Source organism: Ostrea edulis, chromosome 2, assembly GCF_947568905.1.
Source record: "Ostrea edulis chromosome 2, xbOstEdul1.1, whole genome shotgun sequence".
In the NCBI taxonomy this organism is placed as follows: Eukaryota; Metazoa; Mollusca; class Bivalvia; order Ostreida; family Ostreidae; genus Ostrea; species Ostrea edulis.
Window position 1 is genome coordinate 91,082,449 of NC_079165.1, and position 23,080 is coordinate 91,105,528.

At 34.3% G+C, this 23,080-nt stretch overlaps 1 protein-coding gene across 7 annotated transcripts; it reads left to right on the top strand.

The window, feature by feature from the left end:
- Positions 1-328: 328 nt before the first annotated feature.
- Positions 329-14,304, top strand: LOC125678300 (LIM homeobox transcription factor 1-beta-like). 7 transcript variants are annotated; one of them, XM_048916653.2, is made up of 9 exons: positions 336-578; positions 3,637-3,689; positions 4,653-4,813; positions 6,253-6,445; positions 10,207-10,424; positions 12,602-12,741; positions 12,851-12,928; positions 13,188-13,323; positions 13,434-14,304. In XM_048916653.2, the coding sequence occupies exons 4-9, from the start codon at positions 6,261-6,263 to the stop codon at positions 13,616-13,618; spliced, it is 942 nt and encodes a 313-aa protein (XP_048772610.1). In that variant the 5' UTR covers positions 336-578; positions 3,637-3,689; positions 4,653-4,813; positions 6,253-6,260; the 3' UTR covers positions 13,619-14,304. The 7 variants fall into 7 exon arrangements, with proteins under 7 accessions (XP_048772609.1, XP_048772610.1, XP_056011396.1 ...); XM_056155421.1 differs by having other exon boundaries at positions 360-3,013; XM_048916652.2 differs by lacking the exon at positions 3,637-3,689 and having other exon boundaries at positions 329-578.
- Positions 14,305-23,080: the final 8,776 nt, after the last annotated feature.

The window sequence follows — 23,080 nt, forward strand, 5'->3', positions numbered from 1 at the left end:
TAATCTTTCTAAGATAAATACCGTTGAATCAGAGAATAGGAATTTAAAGACCAAAAAAATTCAAAATTCGATATTATGTCATTGGGATGACAGTGTATTGATGAGTTTATGCAGGTTCATGAATTTCCGAACATCTATACGATACTTTTCTGTGTTATATTAAACAATGCATTTAAATCCCTCAAAAAGAATTTTTTTTTTCTAAATTTCTGCACACACATGCCAATCACCTGTATAAATAATCACCTTTAAAATGTGTTTCAATAGCGCACGTTGCAGTCTTTGTTATCTTGGAGAGGCGGTCAATCTCTGCCGGTAGGCGTGCTCTTTACGACGAGAATTCCAGCCTTACTTCCCCAAGTTGTACGGAGTGAGTGACTGGAATAAAAAGCGACTAGCGACCTAGCTATGCATATGTCTTCTGTGTGTGCGAGTTATAAAATGTATTGAAATACAACACAAATTTTAAGAATAAAAAAGACATTGAAGTGCAGATCCCGTCCTCTGCCTGCATGCTTCCTTTTTCACGAGATCATTTTGGTATCGAGACAGCATTTGGAAACTAACGAACATAGCAGGTAAGTCAAAAAAATGTTTACGTTTTTTAAAAGTACTTTATATCCGTCTGTCATCAGAATTTTAACAGGGACGGTTCTGCTTTCTTGAAAATACTATTAAAAGCTTACTGCACTAAAAAGAGGTGGTGGTAATCTACTGAAATGTCTATCCTATTAAATAAAAGCCAGCAGGTGAAAATCCATTGTAATTAAGGTGTTCCTAGTTTTCAACAGTTTATTGATTTGAATAAAATTATTCAGGTAGATGAATGAATTGATGTCATATTTAATGTTTTCTGAAGAAAACAGCAACAAAAACAACATCCATTGTGTTACATTAAACTAATGTATTTCCCAAGTGCATAAATAAGCCTTTAATAACGGGGTAGACTTGACTTGAACTCCACAAGGTTTAGGAAATGTACATAGTTATATAACCGGTACATTGCAGTCATTAAAATAAAAAAAAAATAGAATCCTTAAAACTGTCATCATCATGGACAGACGCTATGGTTTTGAGACTTTGGCGGAGAAAGAGCAAGGAGCTGACACCTGCAGTCTGTATCAAATGACATGCAGCGAAATTTTCACCACTAATCGATCTTTCATACTTTTTTTTTTATATTTTGGCAGTATTTTGATTTAAATATTGTTGACGAACCTTATCAAATTTCCCTGTGCATTTCGATTTAGAGGTAAACGTCCATAAAAACAAGGAAAAAATTGTCAAAAATCAAAACATTCAATGGAAATTTATTTCCTCAAGATTCATTTATTTTTCAAAGTGATTAAATTAAGTATTTGCAAACACTTTCGTCTGAGAACAAACTACTGTAGTTGTGAAAACAATCAGTAAAAAGAGAGCAGCGATTAGAAAATAACATTGTATCTGTTAATAAAAGAAAATGTTTCTAGAACAAATTACATAGCTATAAAATAATGCTGTAAATGTCATTGAAATGCTGTCTCGAGTCAACTTTGATTTAGGTCGGTTCAAGATGTCGTTTTCCATTTTTACTGCAAGATCCTTATAACGGTTAGTTTTCCATTTCACCTAGCGGTTGGTCCACTAAAATATGTCCTGTACAACTAAACAATTGGTAAAACAATATAGTGTTTAAATGTCCTGATTGAAAGATTATGCCACTACAAAGTGGTTAGAACAATAGGATTATAGGGAGGTCGTTCTACCGGACGCTTTGCCATGTGCGAGACTGTGGTGATGCAATTCTTTTCATAGAGACTATTTTGTCAGGTCGAAAATCTCTGGCCTGTAGAACCAACGAGGTCAGGAAGAAACCCGATCGATTTTTAAAAACAATATTTTTCTTCTGTAAACTTGTTAATTACTTTCTAACTCTGAGAGTTGCTAACTTTCAGGAATTATGTTGGTAAATAGAAAAATAAGTGTTTAAAAGATGATATTGCGCTTTTAAAATCTTCCAACACATAAAAATACTATAGAATAATAACAAAACATATTAGTTTCAAGTTTTGGTATTATTAACGAAATAAAATTTTACTGAATTCGAAATGTATTTATCAAGATAACACTATAAAAACATGTAGATATCATCGCTATACCAATATTTTAAAAAAGAAAGAAAAGAGAAATATACAAGTCGGATACCACAATATAAATAAATAGCTTGTTCTTTATTCGGATGATATCGGTGGTTTATATATAGTTACTATGGCTGCATTTGCCATCATTTAAAATTATTACAAGAGAAATTACAATTTCCAATACCAAATTCTGATATCACAGTTTTACCATGGTATCAACAGTTACTGTAATGCCAACATTTCTATATTTGGTTATCATTTTGCGGTAGAATCTTTTTTCAGGCGCGAGTGACCTTTAGCAACTCTTGGTACTAGTATTTCCAGCTGAACTTGAGTCCTGTCTTTTAAATCTTCGTTTCACAAATTTAGAGGTGGACCATACGATTTTGTCAGTCATTATAGTCAATATAAATTTACATTAGTATTGTTTATAGATTTTGATGTATACCCTACAGCAATCTCTCTCTCTCTCTCTCTCTCTCTCTCTCTCTCTCTCTCTCTCTCAATCTCTCTCTCACTCACTCTCGTTCTCGTACCGTTTTACCTGTATAATTCACAATTACTAACATTTCGACAATGCTTTGATCGTCATCCATGTCTGGTTAAATACCGTATCACTGGTAAAAGTGTTTGATCCTATCAGGCGATGACGGGCCCAAATACAGAGAAAGAACCGTAAACATGTGTTTATACCCATAAAAACGGCATAAACTCGGTCTAAACTGTACCCCCATCTCGTGACGAGGCTTGTCAATCTTGGGATACGGCACATGCGGATTAAAAAATCACATTCCTTGCCCGGCACCCACTCCACAAGGCCACTCTTTACAATGCCTAGGACTTGCTTATTGTTTACCATGGCGACGTCAGAATAGACCCTCGCCAGAACAGTGAGTTAGTTTGGTCATTTGTTGATGTTTTCGTCCCCTTTTTATATATACTAGTGTATCTTTTATCCTAAGAATTGTTAATTTAGCAGCCTTCGTCACTACATACTTATGCCACGTATCCGGATACGGTCTAGGAAGTTTTAAAAAATCCGTTTTATCCGTAGTTTACGTTAGATTGCAATAAACAAGGGTCACGGTTCTTTTTTTCTAAAAATTGCAAAGACATCTTTAGCACGATTAACAGTTAAATTGAACTGAATAAAAGCTATGGTTGATATTTTATGTTGTAAACAAACGTTTCAAAATCCAGTTGACTTTTTCAGCCATAAAACTTGAACGTTAGTCGCGCTATAAAATCCATCTACCTTCTTAACACAGTGTTTGTGCTATTTTTGAAAGAAAGAAAAAACCACGCCAAAATGAGAAATTCTATACAATATTCTAGATACCTGCTTCAAATCACAATCGAGTGTGATTTCAAAACTTGTCTCCGTTCAACATCGAATAATCTTAATTAGATTTTGATATACGAGATTTTTTTTCGATTTTTCTGGTATCCTCACATTGTGTTTAATTTTGTTCGTATGATTATCAGATATTTAAAGATATGTTATTTTTCACAGAGATCCTGTTCCATGTACTCTGGGTAGACAGGGTTTCGCATGAACATTTTGACGTAAGCTGACTATCCTACACTGTTTTCTCTGTGAATTTTCAATTCAGTAAGAGTTGAGAAAAAAGGTACAAAATTGTTTGAGAACTCTTTCCTCGACTGCCCCAAAAGACGTTAGTGATGACCTTTGCATGTTATAGAAAATATTCAGTCTTTGTATGCAAGCTTTTAAACATTTTGACATTTCAAATACAGTTTCATGTTACCGAGTGCTAGCTATGAAACCAATCGGGTGGCTGGCTTTTTATGAATTACCTTTCAACTACATTGCTGGCGAAATGGTGTGGAGGGTGTGCATTGTGAAAAAGGATTAATATTACATTAGAGTGATTAATTTGCTTCTTAATACAACGGATAGTATATGAGAAAGTGGCGAATAATTAAGGTAAAAATTAAACTCTTCCTTCGGAATCCAATGCAGACCCAACAACCACTTGAGTGTTCTTTGAATTGGTATTGCACAGAACGGATACCTGTATGGCTGGTGATATGAATTTATCATTAAAATCCGTCTATAATTGAAACTTTAGCACAAACGTAAAACAGGGACTAATATCTTATAATGGCCTAATATTATTTTCAGACATGTTTCTAAAATGCCTTTTTAGATATTACAGCGTCTTGTCATTTTAAACTGTGTAACACTTAAACTGCATTTTATATTTTGAATTAAATCAGTGAATTAAATGCATGAAAGCGTTTTATTGAAGATTGAAATGTCGTTGCAATATCTCGGTGATTGAAAATAGATTACGAAAAGCAAAAGTGGTCAATATTGTGAATATATATCATTTTTTAAAAATCATTTCAAATATGTATCCTTGTTCCAGGTTTTTTTTTTTCTTTTAAGTTTACCATGACAAACATTGATTATGTTTGTTTTGGCCTGAATGTTAGCACGACTCGCTAAATTTGTCAAGTCCAACCGGAAACAGACTTAAAGAGTTTCCTTTGATTTGATTTAAGATTTTCTGGAATTCCAATTCAAATGGACAGATTCTAAGAGAAAAACGGAGGGACTGACAGAGACTGCAGTAGGCCGTCTTCACGATCTACCCGGAAACTTGTATGAGAGGGAGCAATTTTAAGCGTTATCGATCGGCTCTCGCAGCACAGGTGGCGGAAAGGTAAGGCATTTAAACAGACAAGTCAGGTGCGAATATGACCACAGTTGAGGTAATAGCAAATATGAAGCGACCATTGAAGTGTCCAATAGTGTTAGATTGCCAAATCTTTTTAGTTCAAGTTAGACTCGTTGAGAATTCACGTTTTGTCGCTGTTGATGATATAAACATGGTATGAAATATTCGATAATTCTAACCCTGTATAGGTAAGGATTCTCTTTATTTCACTGCTCTCAATTTTTATTTCATAACTATAATTGATATAAATAGAATTTGGTTAAAGTATATTTTCATCTCTTATATATCTTGAATTTATTGGATGAGAGTAAGTGCATTATTATTATTATTATTTTCATTTCTCAGTAAATATTTGAAATGACAAAATGTTCTGATAACCTACATCGGAATGAGTTTGTTTAATTTCACGTCAATAAAAATATTATAGATTTTTAAATTATTCCCATACACGAATTTACTGAGATCATACCTCTGATCGTTCATATCTACATGATTTTATATTATTAATACATTTTTTAAAAATATAGTTGCGTTCATAAAAATACAACATTTTCAGTACTGGATTTTCAAGAAATTGTGAGGTTTTTATTTTTAAATTCATAAAAATCATATATTTGTGTCAAGTTTATAATAATCCAACACATCAACATAAAATGATTATAATTATTTTAAGAAATGTATATAAATGAAAGGTGAAATAACGCACAAGGTTACACAAAGGTAAAAATAGATTGTTTTACAAAGCGCGACTGATATTTTATTACATATGGTCAAGTAATGACAATCACAAGATGTTTGTTTTCAAATAGTATCTACTTTTATCGTACTTTTACACTGTTATCTTATCTACTACAATTGAAAAACACACCTTTTGAAATAGCTAATTTTTCTTGCGATTGGCGGTTAGGAATGTGGAATTCGTCATGGCAAGATATTAAAATTCTCGGGTATAGGAATGTACAGCCTCTCGTGTGCCTTGTCTGGATACATGATAGGTATTCATTAAGAAGCATATCTGTTAAAAATTAAAATGGACAAAACGTCCGTGGGTACCCGTGCAATGACCACAACCTCTTTCATATGCCGTGTTCATCATTCAGTAGACGTCCAATTACTTCCGGTTTGTTGAACGGACTTCCGCTCATTATTGTGAGACCGTCATATGTACCATCAAGCGCAAGTCAGCGCAAGGGTTGCTCGTGTAAATCAATGTCGACAGTTCTTGTTTTTCAATGACAGAAAAGAGCTCGTTAACATTATTTAGAATTATCAAAAATGCATGAAATGCAATCGTTGTATTCTTTTTCCAGAGAGAAACTTGTTAACTTTCTTAAGCTCTATTTCTGCAGAAACACACAGAATATTTTTACTGTACTTGCTAAAGCAGGGAGAAAATCATCTATATATTTCTTCATTTTTTATAGAGATAGAGATGCCGAGCATCCACGAGGAAATGTGTGCCGGGTGTGGCTATCCAATCCGTGACAAATACCTGTTCAAAATTAATGACAATGTGTGGCATGAACACTGTTTGCAGTGCGCAATTTGTCGGCTGTCCCTCACCGGAACATGTTACAGCAAGAACGGCCATCTCTACTGCAAATCAGACTACGACAAGTGAGTTCAGTTTTCGTTTAAACTTAGGATACGATGTCATTGACGTTTGTATATATGCAAGTTAGATGACGATATTGATGAATGATTTTTACTACGGATCACTCTGTTTATCTGATCAAGATATAGGGCTCACGACCGGTGTGTCCGGTCGACAGGGGATACTTTCTCCTCCTAGCCACCTGATCCCACCTCTGGTGTGTCCAGGGGTCCTTGTTTGCCAAACTCTTAATTTTGTATTCCTTATAGGAGTTATGGGATTGATCACTGTTCGTTATCTTCACCTTTACATAGTAAACAAGCTGGATATGCCAGCTGACGTGTTAGAATCTGACGCATGAAAATGACTTTAATAGGAAATTATATTGACATGTTCATCCACTCCTGTCTGTCTGGATGTCTGTAGTGTACAGTACCCACTGGAGTTCTATGTATAATTAAAAACGAATTTTATAGAAGTCAAACACTTCAGCTGTCTCGCCCTCACTTGACGGAAAAATCATCTGTATTTATCTATCCGTTCCGTGTTGACAAATTATATAATGGGGGAAACTGTGCCTTTAAAAAAACACAATGAACCAACGACAACAGCGAGAGGGAGCTTTCTGGTTGTTATTGCTGCCGACCTCAGACATCAAACTGCGTACTCCAACATCTTGTCCCGTAAAACAACGAATACATTTCTAAAATCAAACAAATTATGTAAACATGTCGCTGGCATTAAAACAAAAAGAACATGGTTACAGTCAATATTTATAACCACCAGTGATTGCTTCCGTTTTCAGTTGGAAGTTTATTTTTCCGATGTTTTGTTTTGCTTCTTTTCTCTTAAACACACGGTAAATCATTCAGCGGGTATTTATTTATTTTTTTATTAATTTATTTTTATTTCTTTTTTGTTGTTGTTTTTTTTTTTTGGTCATTCATTCACGAAGATTTAATTTGAAATTTTTTTAAGATCGAAACTTTTCAATTCAATCCTAGAAATTTGAAATGAATTTCAGTCTTCACAAGCCATTCGTGTGTGGACTAGCTGCAGAGCTGCAAACTTGAATGTCCCTCGACCTTTTGAGAAATAATAGTTGAATTATGCTGATTGCCAAATTTACACAGATATTCATCTAATATAAAACATGTTTGTATGTGTACCGATATAGATAGGGGTAGCGATACTGGTGTTTTATAGCGCGATAGCAGGAAACTCTACAGGAAAAACAGCGTAACGAATTCCGCCGGCTTTGTGACACATGTTTAGAAGAATTCAACTTAATCTTTTATTTCTATTGAGTTTTAAATTTAAAACGCTATTGTGCCTATTTTTCAAGGAAAAAAATTAATTCAAAAAATTAAAATTCAATTCAATTGATCCGATTACAACTGCAAATGTCTCATTCTCAGTATGAATGGTCGAGTCTTTCGCTTTCAGCATTTGAGATGGTTTTGATATGAGGTTTTTCGTCTCGATTTGTTTGCACGACACGTCTAATATGAATACAGGCTGATTTCAAGTTGACAAAACTCAAAAATATTTGAAAAATAAATTGAATAAAGAATTTGATCGCAGATTTTTCGTTTTCCGTCGAGCTGTTTTCTCGGACATAATGGGATCCAAGGTGTTGAGAACTGGCATTGTTTCCAAGATTGATAGTCCGTGATGAAATAGACATTACCGGTGAAAGGAAATAAGAGGGGGATGCTCTCGCCATTGATGCCGACTCATTGTTAAACTTCCACATAGATAACCGATGTAATGACCTTATCAATTCCCAATTAATCAACACTGTCAAGAGATTTAAGTAGGGATTTGATAAACTATTGCTCGCTTTCTGCACCCAAAGGTATCTTAGAAATACGTAAATACCAGAAACAGGTAACATTTATGAGTACGATATAATACCTGTGTCTGAATGAGAAACCTGAACTGGAAAGACCCATTTCATTTCTGTAGTTCAAGCTTTGTTAATGTTTATTTTCAAATATATTGAATTCATTCAAGTCTCTTCAGGTATACAGCTTGATGCGGGGTTTACAGGGTAACAATTTATTCAATGTCACGTATATTGTAAAGGCCTTTATGATGTCATATTTATGTTGTTCATGTGTGGGGGTATACTCGCGTTTGATTACCTCGTTAAACATGTACCCCCAACCCCCCAAAATCCCTTGTTTCTGTGTATTTGACTTTTATCTGGTGTTGTTTGGAGTGCCTGAAACATCGTTGAAGTGTTTGTTTATATATTTTGTGATATTTAGCGGTAAGCATTGTTCTACTGTTAAGCAAACAAATGAAAACACGTCTCATCTTTTTAATCACTCACACGAAGTTGTTCCATAAAAAATATAAATATCACAGCATAAAACCCCTAATCTTGCGATCTTTCTTCTAATCATCATTGGTTCTTCTGAAAATCCCTTTTGTTGCAGCTTAAACTTAAAGCTGTATGGTCCGAATTCCGAATATCCTGAAAATGACCAAAATCTAGTGTACATTTAATGAAGAATTTAATGAAATCTAGTGTACATTTAATGAAGAATTTAATGAAATCTAGCGTACATTTAATGAAGAATTTAATGAAATCTTGATTTTGAGATTGTGGTTGTTTCAGTGCATATGTATAGAATTGTACGGCACTCACTAAAATGGCCTCTCAAGTACAGGCCTCTCTCCCGTACCTCTTGATCTGAGTTTAATGTAAACTCGTCGGTGGCAAGTGAAAGCGACTGTTATTTATTATTGGGCCCTCGAGGAGAAACACTCTTCTCTTTCAACGAACCTTACTTTGAGAAGTGGGATTGCGAATGAGTGCCAATTTTTTTTTTGTATCCAATATGCAATTAAAGTTTTCTCAAAACACAACGGATTTCAATTTTTACATTGTGATATTTCAAAGATAACAAAAACGGTTCTTTTCTCGTCTATTTCGAGAAGAAATTCATTCTTTTATGATTTTTACATACCAAGGTTCCAAAATGAAAAGAAATTGTACGCGAATTCTTCTTGTGTTCGACAATTTGGGTATTCGTATTAGATATTATGCTTACGATTTCTGATGGAGGCCGTAATTATGCTATTAATGTCAGTTGATTGCTTATCGCGACAGAAATGATCGGCGATACGAAGTGACACGCGCGTAAAACTTCAAGTTGGAAGACTGGGTCACGATAAAAAGTCACTACCTACCAGTTTTACATTAGTACCTGAATTTCATCACTTGTAAGAGACTGGGTCACGATAAAGTCACTACCTACCAGTTTTACATTAGTACTTGAATTTCATCACTTGACAATGATGCATATTGCTTTGATGAAATTTTAAATATCATAACAGTTTATTTCGTTTTTTGATTTATTTTACTGGATTATGTATCGTTCAGATTTTTGCTTATTTTTTATCTACTTTGAGTACTACATGGATGATCAGTCTGCGTGGTTCACCATCCCATCACATGCTAGTACTCTCTTACGTAATCAGCACGTTCCTCTGTCTGCTACCTCTTTGACCTGAAGAATCGGGACACGATTTCAGACGATAACTAGATATCTTGGGTTCTGAACACGTTAACATTTGTGTCAAGTCCATGATAAAACAATCTCCATCTTCTGTTACGCGATAATTCGTCACTGGATTGGTGTTAGGGGAACTCACAAAAACACAATAATCAATATGCAGAAGTCTATTCAAAGAACTGGAAACCTGACATCGTGTTACTTACTTTTTGTCAATGGTAGAAAAGAAACTGATGACATTGTTGTTTTATACATAGATTATTCCGCGGGCGGTGCAGCGGCTGCGGATTCAGCATAAACCCACACGAATTGGTCCGTCGAGTGTACTCAAACACCTACCACCTGCCTTGTTTCCGCTGCGTGGAGTGCGGACACGTGCTGCAAGATGGAAACGAATTCTACATCAGGGACAGCCAGATCTTTTGTCGATATGACCATGATAAGGAGTTCCATATACCATCATTCAGCCCCAAAGGTAAGCCAGTTCGCAGAAACAAACACATCAACTCAGAGCATGGTGATTTCACACACAATTTAAGTTATACACAATCTGTATCATTAAAAAGTCAAAAAAAATTATTAGGCTTATTTTCAATTGTCAGTATTTTCAAAAGATTAAAATTTTAAATTATGCATTGATATCGTATTTGAAGCGAAAATCTTTGTACAGTACAGACGTTTGTTATAAAAATGTTCTATCGTGTAAAAGTATACTTAGCGACTAAAAGTTTCTTTTGTCCGGGAGTTCGTATGTGTCATAGATAAAATTTGCTGTAAAACTTTCCTTTAAATATTATTATAGGCTGTTTTTGTCGATTGCTACTTCTGGTTATGCACAATACATATTGTTCATGTCTAAAGCCGATTCATCAATATTTATGGTGCTAATATGCAGGATACCCGTCTAAGTACCCTCTAACATAACCAAAAGTGTGTCAATGTTTGTACACGGGAAAAAAAAGAAAGGATGATCACCAGAGTTTGGGGTCTAAACCTCCGTGGACTACCGGGCCAATTACTGATTTATTTGTGGTAGCGGGATAACAATGGCCCAATGTTGTAGACAACCGGCAAAAAACATGCACTGTATATTTACAGATTTTCTGCCCATTGTTTCGTGATTGCGAGTCAGTGAGAGCTCTAGAGACCTTGTGCAGGGTTCTTAAGGAGAAACTTTGTCCCTCAATAACTGTCTTTCTCTTCTATTCTCTCAGTAACCTTCTTCTGTGAAGTTAAATGTTCTAGTGTCGACTTGAGGGGGAGATAAAACAAATACAGCTTGTTAACCACTAGGCATTTTACTTTGATTCTTTGTCGCTGAACACATAAATACAACTCTGTCCTTTGTTTTCAAAACTATTTCTCTTTTGGAATTTCAAGAGTACTCTCCGATTTAAAGAAAATTTCTGTCGGGTATTTATGCAATGGGACAATACCTCCATTACAACTTGTCATAGATAATTTGTTCACCTTCCAAACCGGGTTTCCTTTTTCTCTCGTTATACTATGTTTTTATAATGTAATGACCTCGCTTTTTATTTCATCATACATGTTTACGTTCAATACCTGTACAGATGTTCAGGTATATCTAAGGTGTTCGTGAACACTTCGTCATGGAAGGTAAAACCTGGAGATCGTGGTTTGACACACACACACATGGGGAACACAAAGCAAAGAAACTTATTTCTTCAAACGACGTAACGATTCTAAATTGTCATTTTCAAGTGAATCTTTTAAACAAATGCTTTAGGCCCGTTTGATAAAAAGGTTAGTGTTAGATACATAAAAATCCACACGTGTTTCTTCTTTTGAGCTGGTACCGGGTCAGGCCTGCTTTAGGATAGTCCACAAAAGCCTTGTTCTGTCGCCCCTGCAAGACTCTCTGCGTCCACAGGAGCGAGGCAGCCGAATCAATAAACCTCAATACATTTGTCAATTTATTTAATTCGAAAATCCAGGAATACAACGGTGCTTGTTTGACTAGGAAACTCTTGGCACACAGCACAGTTAGTCCTCCGCCCCATGATTGTGTAACTGTTTGTTTTTTTTACCCTGGTTGAAACTATTTATTGAAACCAGCCATTCGCTTTTCCCGATTTTAAGTGAAATAATGCAGGGTTTAGTCGGTCATTATTTACCATGTACGGTTTTAAACATTACATCCCCCTCCTGCGTATCGGGTTTGTTTCGGCGCTCTAAAAAATATAATAATAATGGTTTCCCTCCCCCGTTGTCGGTTCTGTGTTTTATTTAGGCAGTTACACGAGTCATTGGTTCTCAAGTATCGCTATGTGTTAAGTTCCCTTGTATTGCCTATCAAATTACTGATAAACGAGATTCAAAGAAAGCCTGATTAACCTGTTTCCTCGTTTGTAAGTATTTTGAACCATTTCGAAATATTTTCGCCATCGAAAAAAAATGTAATTTGTAAATATTTCTTTACTAAACTTTGCACCAGCACCAAACTTGATAGTAAGATGGTAACCATTTTTGTGTTGGCTCCAAAATCTAATTAACTTTGTAACAAACTGAGGGAAAATAATGAAAAGATAGCGCACGCAATAAAAAAGGATAGCTCATTGAGACTTAATTAGGCGGCCACCCTCAAATGCACGTGCAGTAATTATTACATTTGTTTTAATTTGTTTTCAGTGGATGAAGACAGCGATAGTTATGAAGATTTTGATTTGGACGTAGATCGACAGGCCAAGCGACCAAGAACAATTCTTACCACGAGTCAACGGAGGAAATTTAAACAGGCGTTTGAAGCCAATCCCAAACCGTGCCGCAAGGTTCGGACCTTAAATTCCCGAATCTTGTTTTTTTTTTTTTTTAAAGTCAGATACTTCTTTCAATTTTGTTTTCAAATCAGAGCTCATGATGTCATGCTTTGTTTTGTAGGTGCGTGAACAATTGGCAGCAGAAACTGGGTTAACCATCAGAGTAGTCCAAGTTTGGTTTCAGAATCAGAGAGCGAAGGTAATTAATAAGCATGACAAGCAGATAACGAGGGGTATCATTAAAAGATTGATAGGAATGAAATTGGTTGAATGGCTTTTATTATTGTTTATCGTTTTGTTGTCGATTTTTGTATTTTGTTATGGAATGTCATTTATTTAAAATTTATTCAAAATCATGATTTTTCCATAGAGAGTATGCGCGCAGATTCCTTGATAAAATCAGGATTTTTCAATAGAGGGTATGTGTGCAGATTCCTTATATGGTTTTGCTTCTATAGGTGAAGAAAACTTCACGGAAGGGCAGCAAAGAAACAAACGAGAAGGGACGAAAAAGAAAATTGCGAAGTGAAGATGGGGAAAAGGACGGATTTCAGGAATATGAAGATATGAGCAAACCCACATCCGACAACGAAGGTCAGGGGGTTTCTAGATATCTCAGTGCATTAAAGCTATAAAGTAATGAGTACGTTTGAACGCATTTCACTGAATACGGCTACAGTTAAATTATATTTTATCATTCACAGGTTCAATGTATTCAAACATGGACAGCAGCGGAAATCTATTTTTGGAAATGCAGACTTCAGACGACTCTGCAGAGTCACCCGTTCCACCTAGAATAGACAGCTGTCAAGACGGAAGCACTACCTGCCCAACCAATCACATTAACAAACTGTATTCAATGCAGACCTCTTATTTTTGTGCGGAATAACATGAATGGTGGCAGGTCCGTTTCCGTTGTATATTCCGCCCAAATCCGTTACACTGGTGCATAACATAGATAACTTATAAGCTCATGTACATATTTTAAAAAGATATATTTATTGCATTTGCTATTACTGCGAAAGTGCAGTCGTATTGTCTCATGTAATGGGATCAGAGTGTTGTGTAAATGTTGAGATGTAAGTGAAGTAATGGTTATATTGCCTCTGTTTTACTATTGTATAGATTGATTGGGGTAAAATATATTGCTATTTTCGTAGTATGTGATCATTTAAGGAATGCATGTTTTCATGAACATTCGGTTTATACATAACGAATTGAAGTCATTTCACCACAGCAATTCTCATAAAATGAGTTCATGCATGAATTTTCGCCATGTTCGTTTACGTTGACAAAATATCCAGCATTTTACTCTTTGAATGCATAGTTCCTGAAATTTGAATGATAATTCCTAAATAAACAAAAACTAGAACGAATTTAGAAAATAAATAAACTTTGCATCCACCCCTTATATTGTCGGTGTTGTCTAGCTGTAACACAGCGAGACACCTGCCCGTCCTATTGCATTATATAATAGATTCTTACATGAATATGTTGTCGAACTTTTACTGTTTTGTGTAAATACGGTGTAGTATTTATTATTTCTTTATTGATAATAAAACTATTGTGATGACATGTCTCTTTTATCAGTAGATTTTGACACTTTCATAAGTTATTTTATCTACCCATGGTTATACGATCGTCATGAGAAATAAAGGGAATTGTGACGAAGACTCAAACAGTGCGAGAAAACTATCCCATTCCACAGAGTCAGGAGAACTGAATTTTGACATTATTTTCTATTCTCATTAATTTATATCTAACATGTGCTCTGCTGAGGATTTTTTTTTTCTTCTATTGTCTCTCCTAACAAAGATCTTGTTTGGGTTTCTCACGGATATTCCAATCTGACGTGAATCTGTGCGGTTTATTCAGGGCTATACCGTATTGTTATTCCATTGATTGCCGAGAAATACTATCAGTCAGAAGCAACTTCAGTCCAAAAAAAAAGTATTCGTACACATGGATTTTCTTTATATCATTTGATATGCCAGAAGTATTTTAAACATAAACAAATAAAAGAATAATTGTTTCGGTTGATTGGGATTGGGTATTCAAAATAGGTCAACATAAACAAAGCTACGTCACAATCGACATGAACCGGGGAATTCTGGTCTATGAATGATGTATCCCCCAGCAATGGCAGTTAGTGACCCCAATAAATGTTCTGCCGATAAGGCGGTACCGTCTGAATAGCGGAGTGATCCCTTCTACCGGGATCTACAAAGTAACAATTCAAACGATCGAATCAGACCTACTGCTGCATTTACAGAGAGACGGACCGACTATATCACTCCACTGATAGTACAGAGGTCTGGGAGGCCATTGAACATTTTGGTAACACAAGCATAACCATTGTGAATTTCAGTCGTTGGCTTTTGCTGCGATTCACGGATTGAAGTGTTTTGTTTGAATCATATATCATAACTTACGCTGTATAGTTGACTAGCGGTAAACAAACGACCCACCCCACGTAGAATTAAATGGTTTGATGATAATCAAGTCATAGACTTAGTATTTTATTATCTGGTACACTAAATTGTTGAATAAGGATTTTGGAGACTCTTGCATGTACGATGTCTCATCCACGGCTTTGATTTAAATCCATATATTTTCACTACGGCTATGCAGAATAAAGATTGAATTAAAGCCATTTTAAAAAAGCATTTTAGCATGCTTCATGCGTTCCTTACACGGCCCGTGTTTTATAAACACAACGCCCTCGATTGTATTACTCCATTACGGTGTCTGACTGATGCCGAGATTTTTTAGAACGGTGATGTATTAAAATAACATAAAAATCTACGGTTTTAAATAATTACACCGGGCTTATCGACGTAAAATTTTCAGGTTAAATGACCCGAGTAAATTTGAGATGAAAGACGGTGCAAGAGGTCGAATTGAGTGGTGTGAGCTTCGACGTGCCAACGATCTCGTGTTGGCAGCTTGGGCATACGGTGATGTTGTCATCGTCTGGACCAGGCACGAAATGTCGTTTCCTGTAGCGGATTCTGTCAACCTTCGAATGTTGGAGAGATGAAGAATGTAACCATGATACCCGGAACGTAGGTCTATCTCTGTTCTCTGTACAAGGACTTTACAGTAGGCTTACGCCCAGAACACCAATAGTGGATATCCGATTCACGGATACAGTGTTGATTTTTACCGTTACAAAACTTTAAAGGGACTGATTCCCGGGGTTTTTTTTTAAATAAATATTTTTATTTTTGATGTTGAACATTAAAGATATAACTCATTTAAAGGTGACAACCAAAATTTGGACTTACCTAATGCAAGGATAAGAGCAATACTTTAGCCTTAACTATGTGTTATGTAAACAAGACTGGAGCATTGTGTATGTTTATAAAACAAACTAGTAAAATGCTAATTTTGTAATTCAAAGCATCCTAATTTTGCACATACTCAAATTTTTAAAAGTTTTAAATTGCACATTTTACCTAAATAATATTTAAAATTTGATATCATAAACTTAGATCGATAACCATACCTTTTTCAAACTTTGTAAACAATGAAATACCTTAATATTTGTTAACACAACAAATGATAAACTCTCTATAATGAGCTTCTGCCATACTCGTTATTTTTTATAGAACCTTTTAAAAACATTAAACAGTAGATTTTGATCATTAAAAGTGAAAATTGTGAATCAGTCCCTAAGTGTCAATAAGATTTTTTACCTCCTTTAAATGATATCGACAACCCATTCACTTTTAATTTTGAAACTTGCTTAGAGTTAATACGAATTGTACGCAAGAAAATTGCACCTTAATATAAATGTAATTGTATTCTTTTTTTTCTTTTCCTTTTTATTGTAAAACAAAATTTTGCAATATCGATAATGATTTCGTAATTTCGGAGTTATATTAGAAGGATAATGATATATAGCTATAGGCTCAAGTGAGGTTTTCTGACCACTGTAGTCCGTACGTCCGTCTGTAAACTTGACACATTTTCGATATCTTTTCTAGATAGAACCACTAAGCCAGTTTCAACCAAACTTGATACAGAGCATCCTTGGGTAAAGATGATTCATAATTATTCAATTAATGACCATATACCCTGCCAAGGGAAGATAAGCTAAAATTAAGACGGGGTCATCTACAAATCTTCTTCTCAAGAACTATTAGGTCAAAAAATATTGACTTACCGAAATAGTGTAGATTAAAAAAAAAATTCAAATCATGGTCCAAGGTTAGGATGAGACCACCATAGGGGATCAAGATTTTACGAATATATAGGAAAAGATTTTCAAAAACAAGTCTACATCAGTCATGTTGATATGTAAGTAGCATCATGTAGTGCAGATTGAAGTTTATTCAAATCAATTCCCCATTAGTACATGTAGGAGTGGGCAACAAAACGGTTTCAAAATTTTACATGGAAATATTTTGGAGAAAATTTGAAGAACAGCAGGGTATGATTAGTATGCAATATTCCTCATTTAGTAGAGTTTGAATTGTTTGAAAAATGCTTTTAAAATCTTCTCTTCAAGAACCACTATTAACATGCAAACATTCTAGTGTAGTGCAGATTCATATTTGTTAAAATCATGGCCCCAGGGGCTGTAGGCTGGGGCTAACTAGGGATTCAAAGTTTTACATGAGAATATATAGGAATTTAAAAAAAAATTCTTTTCAAGAGTAGCATGGCCACACTAAATCATATCAATATGCAAGCACTACAAATTCTGTGGATTCAAGTTTGTTTGTTTTTTAATTACGGACCCTGGGGTTAGAGTAGAGTTAAAATCGGGGTTAACATTTTATATTGTGTTAATTTTACAAAATATTGGGGACAATTTCTTAGAATTTGTCTCCACAACAGCAAGATCATGTAAGTAATATTGATATTTATGTTGTGTATATTGAAACATCCCTATGTTGTGTATATTGAAACATCCCTATGTTGTGTATATTGAAACACCCCTATGTTGTTATATTGAAACATTCCTATGTTGTGTATATTGAAACATCCCTATGTTGTGTATATTGAAACATTCCTATATTGTGTATATTGAAACATCCCTATGTTGTGTATATTGAAACATTCCTATGTTGTTATATTGAAACATTCCTATATTGTGTATATTTAAGTTCGGTGAAGTAAAGACTCCGTGGGGTTAGGGAGGGGGGGGGGGAAGGTCATGATTTGGGGGCAAAAATTTTCGTGGGAATAAAGACGGTATATATAAATCTTTTCAAGAATCTCCTTCTAAAGAACAGGAGGACCAAGTAATTCAGGTGAGCATTGTGGCCCACAGGCCTCTTATTTCTTTTTATTTTATTTAAGATAAATCTCCCTCTTATCCCACTTAATTCCAATTACCAGAATATTTTGAAATATACAATATCATGACACGTGTGAAATATTGTCTTTGTGCAAATACATACATAATGCATACCTGTCCCTCCTTTTTATGTAATACCTGCAAAATTATACCTATAGGATCAAAGTGCAGAGGTAAGCAATACATCACTTTATGACAATAGGTTGGGTGAAATATCATGTGTGCACTTGTCAACAACTTAATGCAGTTGTACAAAAACTGGGAAAGCGAATCAGTAGCCTGCAGTGTATCGTTTTCAATAATTCGACCTTTTGTGTCGCATGCCAGATTTATAACCACAGCACGCAACGGGTGCGTTTACCGACCATTTAAACCCAGCGGAACCATCCACAATAAGAACAATATTTTAACAAGGAAACATTCTAGCCGGTCCTTTATTCAAAATATAAACATTTTACATTAAAACATGTATTTCGACCAGCAACTCCCATTTGAACTTCATGAAACAAACTGAATGACGTTCATTAACACCTAGCTTTGTTTTCTACATACTTCAGACTTGGGATACGAGTGTGTATACGAAATCAATAAGTCTGGAATTTGTTCCGGGTTCAGCTACGCATAGAATGTATTACATGTACCTAACCCTATCTTCGCCATATATGGAATTGATTACAATGGACAGCAACCAAAAAATGGCTTTTTGAAATTCTGGGTTTTAAAAAAAACCCAACATAATTTGAATGTCTCATAAAAAGGGGAAGAATGCCTATGGTTTCCTTGTCAGTTAATGCTCTGCAGTTTTATTCCTCTGGATAATCAGTTTTGATCAACACTATTTGCATATAAGAAAGTAATGTACATGTACATACATTCTAAACAAAGGTTAGAAGTAAAGAAGGCAGGAAGTTGGGCTATATACTCTCTGGTTTAGTTCATAAATATCTACTGTATCAGTTTACAATCGGATGCATGTTGTAATACCAAGATAGTTATGTAAAAGATACAACATTTAAACAAACTATTAATTGGATATACATTCTAGACATGTCATGTACCTTACTTTCCACAATAAGTTCTAAAAAAAAAAAAAAAAAATACACAGTAACAAATACATATAATGATAAAGAGAAAACATTGCAGGAGATTTCTGTTGTATCATATTTTATATTAAACTTGGGTTTTTAATGTTTCAATTAAATGATTTCCATTACTTTTCAAACTGATCTGTACAACTGTTTTTTCCATGCAATTTATTTTTCTACTTTGTATACATTAGCCCAAATTTATTCAGTGGCAGACAATTTCCTTTACTTTTGTAAAATATATGTAATGTTTTAAGTGATAATAATATTTACAAAGTTTACTATTTCAATTTCTGAACATGCAAGGGTAAGTTTTCTTATCAGTTATAATATTAAATGCAAAGGTTTCGCTGAACCAATATTACACATTTCTTTAAAAAAAAAAAATACAGACAATTGTTTTGGTTACAATTTGCCTTCACCATTTGGCCTAAGTTACTAAATCAGCCTAAGACTCAACATTTTGTTTCATTCCATACTAATTCTGTATCATCCACTATTTTTCTACTGAATTCCTTTTACCTCCAATCCATTTAACTTGACTTTTAAAGTAATTAACCGATAGTCCTGACATTTCTTTAAATTTAAAGTGGTTTCAAGTGAATTTTCAGTGTCTTCTAAGAAAACAAAAATATCATCTGCAAATTGTGAAATAAAATGCTTTATATTTCCAATTCTTTTACCATTGATTTTATTATTACCCTTAATTTTATTTCTAGTATTTCTGCACATAGAAACAAATACGCCAGATAGTATCCCCTTGTCTACATCCGCGCCAAATTTTAAACCATCTTGATAGATTTCCACCCTGATTTATTGTTCTTGTGATATCTTTATGAATATTTTTAACTCAGTTGAGGATAGATGCATCAAGTTAGATAGTTTCATAACATGGATTAAATAATCCCGACACAATATCGGAAGCTTTTTCAATCTTTATAAGGAGAATTAGACCCGGAATGTTTTTTTTACTTGGGTATAGTTCATTATATCATTAATCAATCTAATATTTTCCGCAATGTTTCTACCTGGTATGAATCCTGTTTGATTTCCATATACATATTAATTTAAATATTCGATTTGCTATACATTCTGACTCTATTTTATACACAGTATTTAGTAAAGTTATTGTGTCTTATAATTCTCTTATCAGCAGAAATGAATGCACAATTTCTGCTTCATTTTAAAGGGAAGTCTTCAGGGGTTTTTTGTTTTTGTTTTGTTGTTGTTGTTTTTTTGTGGTTACAAGTCATAATTAGATATCTATAGTGTTAGTTTTGAGAAATGTATAGTATTTTACATTCAAATTCCCATTTAAAACATTCTATTAAATACACGTAAGTGCATGGAATATTTAAAAAAAGAAATGGACACATTCAAAATGATAAGGAAAGAAAGTACCGCATCAATATGCCTCAAAGAATGAACAAAAATCACTAAAATTTTGTTTTTATACATGGTAGACCTTTATTTTGCACAATTAATGTTATTGGCATATTCTGTTTAGATGGCACATTGGTTGACCTTGACATTTATTTGGAAAGAATAGAACGTTTAATGGTATTGGAATATTCACCGTCTTTTGAATAATGTTTAAAAGTTAAATTGAATGACCTTGAGCTTTTCTTTCAAGGTACTTGACCCTGACATTATGAATACATTTTATTTTTCACATCATTGCTCTACGTCACAATCAAAGGTAAATGCGGAACGACGCTAGCATTTTCCGCATAGTGGTAATTTAAGGAGATATGCTACACCAGAGAAATTTGATGTAGATGAAAAGTGGAGGATATGAACAAAAAAAAAGAGGTATGGTGCTTTTGCTGACGAAACGGCCGACTCTGAAATCTAAAAGGAAAAGACCTGTTTCCAATAATAGACTGGCGTGTTATTTTTAAATATAAGGCCAACGTTTTTAATGTTTCGTTAACCAAGATAAATAACTGCTGCAGTTTAGCATTACTGACATTTATATGAGTCGTTCTTTAATCAACAAACCATGTTCCTATGTGGAATGATGAACAGCACAATACATGCATTTTCATAAGTGCATTTATATCACACAACAACCCCTTTACATATGGCATTACATTGCTCACTGTCTTTTTCTGACATGGCTGCAGCACCTTTAATAGATTTCATCAGTTCGTTTGACTTTGGTTGATAATTCGAGTGTTTAGCTTCGTCTAAATATCATATGACAGTTGCTACGAGTTTTTATATTTACTTTTGAGAAGTCAAACTGTATAACAGTTATTTTCCTCCCTTGACCTATTTTTACTTATTACATGCTGTGTATTTGTGCCCCTTTTCTTGTAGTATTTGTTTAGCTTTTCGTCAGCCACATTACGGATTGAAAATCCTGTGCACACAGGAACAGGTTAGTGTAAACAAACGGAACTACAGTAATCTCAGAATAAATTCCTTGAAAATGACTAATATTTGTTAAAATATATCTATCACATTTATACCACCCCCCCCCCCCCACCCACACACAGTAAATGGCCAAAAAAAAAAAATGAAAAGTAAAAATAAAAAAAAATAGATTGGGAAAATACATGTATTGGACTTGAACTCGGAATGTAAGATTACCGAACACCTTAACCACTAGACCACTCAGGCATGTAAGTTTAAATGTTTCACGTTTGACAGGCTGCTAAATCTCAAGGTAAATTTGAGAACGATTTTTTAAATATATTTTCATAAAGAGGACCACCTTAAACCAAATTTCCTCAACTGGATTTATGTACAGTCATACTAAAGTAAAACAATATCCGTGTTTTATTTCTGGTTTAGGGTGGCCTTTTGCAACAGTTTGCAATTTTTTAGGCCCATTACGTTACATCTACTATATACAGATATACGCTATATAATCACTGTGATGTTTATTCCTATCAAATAAATATACTATCAACATATAAATATCTTTATTGAGTAATTTGGGTAAACACATGTATAAACTGACATTGTATAGCAAAATATTTGTAAAAATTGATATTCAGGAAAAAAGTATTTATTCAGGAGAAATTGCATAGCAAGTACGCTATACTTCTTTGAAGTTGAAAATTTTCAAATTTACTTTACTTTGTCAAAAAATACAGTTTTAGAAGAAGGTAATCGGAAAAAAATTTGAAACACCTGTTGGACTCGAACCTGCGCCCTACAGTACGGCAGTCGGTTTTCTAACCTACTGAGCTACTCAACTAGGTATTTAAATTGAAAAGGAAAGGTCAAATATTGCTGATATTGATTTTTTTCCATCCATGTTTTTAAAGGAAGTCAGCCATTATGACGATGTAGAGTACATCCTTAACGATATCGGTTTTACATAAGAATTTTCTAGCGATTCCGGTGAGTGGTTGTTGGTTGTTTGTTTGTTCTACGTCCCGTAGAGAATTTTTCACTCATACTGAGACGTCACCAGCTGTAGGTGAAGTACCATAAATATAGATGAACATAGTTTTAAAGAAATATGTATTTCTTAAGCCCTATAATCCTTTAAAATACGTTCCTGTTTATGTGTCAACACAGATAAAGAAGAGGATGATCTAACTATAACGTTGAATATACTACATTCATAAAACATTACTTTTAATGTGAGTTGGACTAAATATTCTATTTTGGATCTCCTGAGACGCCATGCAGTTACTTATGAATGCTGTTTATTTTTACCGGCTTTCTAAGGATTGTCTGGTTCTGCTGAGTTGATCGTAATACACATGCCTGGATGATCATAGAAACTAAAAATATTATATTCTTGTCCTTATTGTAGGTTCCACCCTCTGGACCTGCCCTTGATAAGTATGGAGCGCCAAATTAACATAAACTCATTTAATTGACGATATCTTCAATCATTTGAAGATATCATCAATTCATTTGATGTGCGCAACAATTTAATTAAAGATCTCTTCAAATAATTAATGATATCTTCAATTCTGAATTATTGCGCGCATTA

What these genes read in the sequence shown, in the direction of transcription:
- LOC125678300 (XM_048916652.2), top strand. Translation starts at nt 6,261, where the DNA reads ATGCCGAGCATCCACGAGGAAATGTGTGCCGGGTGTGGCTATCCAATC. An exon ending in TGCAAATCAGACTACGACAA is followed by an intron (nt 6,446 to 10,206) that starts GTGAGTTCAGTT and finishes TTTTATACATAG; the next exon opens with ATTATTCCGCGGGCGGTGCA. An exon ending in ACCCACATCCGACAACGAAG is followed by an intron (nt 13,324 to 13,433) that starts GTCAGGGGGTTT and finishes TATCATTCACAG; the next exon opens with GTTCAATGTATTCAAACATG.